General features: G+C 44.2%; 1 protein-coding gene across 1 annotated transcript; it reads right to left on the bottom strand.

Annotated features, from left to right (window-relative positions):
* Positions 1–4,011: 4,011 nt before the first annotated feature.
* Positions 4,012–4,822, bottom strand: LOC137640813 (uncharacterized). The gene is made up of 2 exons (XM_068373283.1): positions 4,817–4,822; positions 4,012–4,656 (listed from the first exon to the last, which is right to left on the bottom strand). The coding sequence occupies exons 1-2, from the start codon at positions 4,820–4,822 to the stop codon at positions 4,012–4,014; spliced, it is 651 nt and encodes a 216-aa protein (XP_068229384.1).
* Between the last annotated feature and the right edge of the window lie 1,490 nt (positions 4,823–6,312).

The raw sequence follows: 6,312 nt of genomic DNA, 5'->3' as shown, positions 1-6,312 counted from the left end.
TCCTTGTGATGTGGGTAGGGGGCCTACAACGTCGACGTGAATGTGTGCGAAACAACGCTGAGGTTGATGAAAGGTGCCCACTCCTGAATCGGTGTGTCGATGTACTTTGGAAGTTTGGCAAGAAGTACAGGCAGGGACCCAATCCTTAGCGTCCTTAGAAATGCCGTGCCAAATGAACTTTGCCTTCAGCAGCAGTGCAGTAGAATGGCACGAGGGATGTGAAAGGCCGTGAATGAAATCAAACACCTGTCGGCGCATGGGAGCAGGAATCCAAGGTCGCGGTCTACCAGTACTAACGTCACAGAGGAGGGTGGTGTTGGAGTCTTTGAGGGGAAAATCTTCCCAACGGAGGGACGTGCAGGATGTCCTACAAGCTTGATACTCTGGATCCTGTCATTGGGCTTCAGCCAGGGCATTATAATCCAATCCCAGAGGAACGGCAGCCAACATGTTTCTTGACAGGGCATCGGCAACGGGATTCATTTTCCCAGGGACGTATTTGAGGGTGCAATTATATTCAGCCATGGTGGAGAGATATCGGCGTTGACGGGCGGACCAGGCGTCAGACTGTCAAGTGAAGGCGTGCACCAAAGGCATGTGGCCTGTGCGAATGACGAAAGGCGTACCTTCTAAGAAATGGTGAAAGTGACGGACAGCAAAGTGCACCGCCAGCAATTCTCGATCGAAGATAGAATAACCCGATTCTGCCTTGGACAGTTTTCTGCTGAAGAAGGCCAATGGGCGGGGCGAGCCTTTGACCACCTGCTCGAGTACTGCAACAATAGCGACGTCGCTGGCATCGGTGGAGAGAAGGAGAGGGGTGTGTTGGATAGGAAAAGTGAGAGCCGCAGCAGTTGATAGGGCCTTCTTTGCATTGCAGAAGGCTGCTTTTTGAAGGGGACCCCACTTCAGGTCCTTTGGCTTGCCCTTGAGGGAGGCATAGAGGGGAGCAAGAGTGGCATCAATGGGTGGAAGAAAACGGTGATAATAGTTGATCATGCCCAAGAATTTCTGCAGAGCTTTGACGGTCGAGGGCGCGGGGAAATTCTGAACAGCTGCTACCTTCTCAGGGAGGGGATGGACTCCTTCAGGAGGGATACGGTGCCCTACGAACGACACTCCGTTGGTGCCAAAGGTACACTTGTCGTACCGGACTACAAGGCCGTTTTGTTGCAGGCGGTCGAGCACGATGCACAGGTGACGGAGGTGTTCCTCTTTTGAGGAGGAGAACACAAGTATGTCGTCCACATAACATGCACAGAAAGGGAGGTCCCCTAAGATGCCATCCATGAGACGTTGAAACGTTGCCCCAGCATTACGAAGGCCAAAACAGGAGTAATTGTATGTGCCAAACGGAGTGGTGATGGCGGTCTTGGGTATGTCTTCTGGGTTCATAGGCACCTGATAATACTCCTTCAGGAGGTCGAGCGTAGGGAAAACCTTCGCTTTGTGCTGGTAGTAGGTCATATCGGCAATATTTGGGAGGGGGTAGTGATTCTGTTCTGTTTGCATGTTCAGGCGCCTGTAAACCCCACACGGACGGAGGGAGCCGTCTTTCTTCAGAACGATGTGTAAGGGTGACGACCATGGGCTGGAGTCCTTTTGGCAAAAGCCCATTTTCTCCAATTTGGCGAACGTCTGTTTGGCGGCTGCCAATCGTTCCGGTGCCAGACGTCTGAATTTTGCGAAGACTGGGGGCCCCGTCGTCTTGACATGGTGATAAATACCGTGCTTGGCAGGAACCGTGTGCGTTTGGCGAAGTTCTGGGCGGAAAACTTCCGGGTACGACGTGAGGAGGTGGGCGTAGGCATCTGTGGGTGCGCTGATATGGAGAGCGAGGTTTGAGGGACCGGGTTGAAGAGGTGTCGACAAGTACGAGTCTGCGTTCACCAATCGTCGGTGGGCGACATCGACCAAAAGGTGGAAATGAGAGAGAAAATCCGCACCGAGGATTGACATTGTGACGTCAGAAGCAAGAAACTTGCAATTGAATTTACCGTTTCCGAACGATAATGTCAGGTTCTCGTAACAGTAGGTGGGTATCACAGATCTACCAAGCAGACGTCGGCAGATGTAGACAGACTACGTCATGCCTTGAAGAGTTTCCTTGGCAAAAGAGAACGACAAGCACCCGTGTCTACCAAAAATCGCACGCCCGTTCCTGCATCCTGTAAAAAGAAAAGATTAGAAAACATGGGAGGCCACCGCCACAAGCGATGGCCTACTTACACGTTTTTTGGCCACTGACAATCCTTGGCACATTTCTTCGCGGTTGCCCCAAATCTGAAGTGGTAGTAGCAAAACTGTGTCGGATGGGAGGTAGTAAGTGGCTGTAGAAGTCGTTCGTTGGGGCGCGAGCGATAGGTGGGTGGTGGGCGGCTTTGTCGCCGCTTCGGCACGTCACGGGGTAGGTGTGTATGTCCTACGGCATTCATGTCAGCTTTGGTTGACATTAAATAGGCATCCTCGTCATCAGGGTTGGAGGCGTTGATGGAGGTCTTGAAGTGGCTGTCCATAAGGGCGTCGGCTTTTGTCATCAAGTCCTTTATGGGTAAACTATCGACATCGGGTATGGCAGCGCGTACAGGTTCAGGTAAACGGTGTATCCAAAGGGCACGAAGTAGGTTCACCTCACGAGGAGAGCCGTCTGCGGCGGGTTGAAGGCGAGCGATGCTGGTCATTTCCCTGAGGGCAAGCGAAGCTCTTTGGTCCCCCAACGGTTGTTGCGAGAGCTGAAAAAGCTTTGCTATACGGGTGGCTGGCGTCGGCGAGTACTGCTGCAGAAGGTATGTTTTGAGGGTGTCATACGCTATTGGGGTGTCTCCTTGTTCACAAAGCCAGTCAGATATTTCTGGGAAGGTGTCCTCGGGTATCACCGCGAGAACATAATCCGCTTTGGTGGTTAAGCGAGTCACGCCCTTGATACGAAAGTTAACTTCTGCGCGTTGAAACCAAGCAAACGCTTCTCCGCCGGCGAACGATGAAAGTTTCAATGGGGCGGCCGCAGCGCCAACTGCTGTAGTAGAGTCCGTCTCCGCAGTGGCGGATTTAGGTTGTGCGGGGCCCTAGGCCCGGTGACCTCACCGGGCCCTCAAATCAGTGTACGAGCGAAGCGTTAAAATAAATTAGCTTTTTAAACAATATTAAATTTATTGAAATTTAACAAAATTACCATTTCACAGTTGAACATTACCCATATGATTTTTTGAAGCTCAACAATAAAAAATATATATAGTAATATACCATTAACTAAAGAGATAAGCGTTGAAATAAATTTTCTTTTTAAAAAATATTCAATTTATTGATAATTATCCAAGTGACCATTTCACAGTTGAACATTACACATTTGCTTTTTTGAAGCATAACAAAAAAATTACTATAATAATACACCATTAACTAAGGAGATCCCCAACTCTAATGATGCACCATTGAAAAATAATAACTTCAATAATACACCATAAACAAAAGAGAATACCGTTTGACTGAAGTGAGTGGCAAAATGGCAAAAGGGCAAAATGAGTGGGTTTTCTTTATTGCATGCAATTTGCACGGTACACTCAACTATTTCTCATTAAAAAAATGATTTTTTTCGAGCCTTCTTACTTGTAAACTGTTTGATGACATCAGTAAAATCAAGCACCCTTAATTTTTCATGCTCAATGTTCAACATGGTGAGTGAAGATAAGCGGTTCTGCCCCATGGTGTTTCTTAGATAATTATTTAGTAGTTTCAGCTTGGAGAATGATCGCTCCCCAGTGCAGTTTGTGACAAACATGCAGAGATAGAGTCGTAATACAATTTCAACATTAGCAAATGTTTCAACCATGCCTTTCTGTGAATTATCTTATACATTTGTAGTTCCGGACTTTGTCTTTGTGCAGCTTTTACACCACCTAATGAAGGAGCACTTTCAGATGAACCTCTTGGAATGGATTTCATGAGGTGTGCAAACTGCAAAAGCTCCGACTCCAATCCCGCCTCCAAGTCATTAGGATATGAAGACACAAGCTTTTAAGCAGCTGCTTTAAGTTCAGTGTTTGTTGTGTTTGAGATTTCTGATAAAAACCCAAATTTCTCTCGAAGGTCGCTGTAAACTGCAAGGCGTTGTGTTAGGGCAGCATAGAGCTTGTCAATGATTGGCAAGAAAGCAGTCACTCTAAACATGTCTCTCCCTGTCAGCGTAACATCCTCCACCGAGTCTAGTTCATCGTGGTGACGCTTGCGCTTTCTAATACACTGCGACTGCCTGTCGGCGTAGTATGCAACTTGACCAGTCACGTCACTGGGATCACACTTAGCCATAGCTTTTGCTTCAAAATCATCGAACTGGGATCTCAGGTCTTTAACAAACTGTAAAAGAGACTCCAGCAGTGTGACAGCTGTATTGAGGGAGATTCCAGGTTTTTGCAGTTGAATACTGGCACTCTGAAACCTTTCCAATACTGTATCCCAAACTTCAAGAAGAATTATTGTTTTGGGTTTTTTCAAACCTTTGAGAAGACCACTTGCTTCAGCTCTTGTTTCAGCTGGCTGATTCTGATCCGAGGAAAACTCTTCCAGAACAATGATGTTTTCTTTGTGTGCTCTACTGAGAGCAGCTACAGCATCTACTCGTGCTGACCAACGAGTGCCTGAAAGTTTTTTATCAACTTTCAACTGGTCCACACGCAATGAATATTATTTACACAATTTATATGATAGATTGACAGAAAACCGAGCTTGCATTATTGCATCAACTTGCGAATTCGAAATGTTGCTTGCAAGCAAACTGTATGAAATTCAAAGTCATTGAACCGATGAAATGAATATAACTCACTTTCATGCATACTAAAATGCCACATTCATTGCACAGCTCAAATGCTGCAAATTGCCAAATTGCAAATGCCTAATTGCCAAATTGCAAATGTTGTAATTGCCTGTGTAGATGTTATTTCACAGAAATTCATTGACACAAGCGTGGAGAAATGTTTTTCCATTGATTATAAAGTGCCCACACCGAATTATGAATCAAATTTCGCGGGGCCTCACAGGCGCGGGGGTCCTAGGCCATGGCCTACTCGCCCCCCCCCCTAAATCCGCCGCTGTGTCTCCGTCATAGTACCAACGATGGAGGGGCGAGGGCGGTGGGGGTGGAAGGCAGTGGGAGCGAGTCGACTTTCGGGGTCACCAATGTGACGAGCCGAGAGAGGTTTTTGAACTCAAAGGCAGAATGCAATCAACTGAGTTATATTGTTATAGAACACTCTCCTTTATATACAAAACCTCAAGGCAAGAGGACATAACAAGTTAACAAGACAGACAATGTTACAGAGGAAACAGCAGACATGAATTTTCATGTCCGTTTAGTGCGAGGGAAGAGCAAAGATACAAGCATAATATATGCAAAAGGAATCATGTACAATTGTGTGATACACGGTTGGTACAATAGGCCTAAAATCCAAAATCTAGATAACAGATAGATAGGCAGAATAATGAGTTAAATACTACTTGGATAACACTGGAATTTAGAGAACCTTGTATTTCGGAGTTTTTTTATCGATTAGAATTACCATGAACCATAAATCTACACGAATCACTTGCAATTATAATACTAAAGAGGAAAATTGATTGACAAGAACGTTACTTTATCTCTGCAAAAGAGTCTTATTATAACGAGTTCATCAGACGCTGATATAAATGCTTGTTTTCCTCCAATAATTATTATCTAATGGTGTATAATTGACATTAATATGAAAATTTTTAAATGATAGTTAAAGCGAGTCTCCTTTCAGCAAAGGAAATTATATGTAACATGGGATTTCGTAAGTTGTACATCCATATCAATCAAATGTTTATCTGATAAAAAGAAATATAGTGGAATACCATTCCTTGTTTAGGTATAAGAATGAAAGTACATCTGTGTAGGCTACATTTATGTATAATCTGTGGTTTTTTAATTTTTATAATGGCAGGCTCGGTGGTCTATAAAATTACAAAAATAAAACATCTAGTGTAATTGTATTCATTTGGAATTTATTTTTTTTATTAGTCGAAGTTAAGATAAAATAGCTAGTTTCATAGAAGAAAAAAAAAAAAAAAGATTCTTTGGCCACTTGAAATTCTAACCTAATAAAAGTTATAAGGTTATCTAAAATATATTGTTAGAAAGGTACTAGTATTATCGATAATATCTTATGTAATAACAAGATTATTATGCTGTAGTATACAACATTAGAAAATTTTTTTTTACTAATACTTTTCAATAAAACGACAATTATACAGTAAATGAAATCTCTCTCTCTCTCTCTCTCTCTCTCTCTCTCTCTCTCTCTC

The sequence above is a fragment of the Palaemon carinicauda genome, chromosome 5 (genome assembly GCF_036898095.1).
Source record: "Palaemon carinicauda isolate YSFRI2023 chromosome 5, ASM3689809v2, whole genome shotgun sequence".
NCBI lineage: Eukaryota > Metazoa > Arthropoda > Malacostraca > Decapoda > Palaemonidae > Palaemon > Palaemon carinicauda.
Note: the sequence above shows the minus strand (reverse complement) of the source record. Positions and strands in the feature narration are given on the sequence as shown.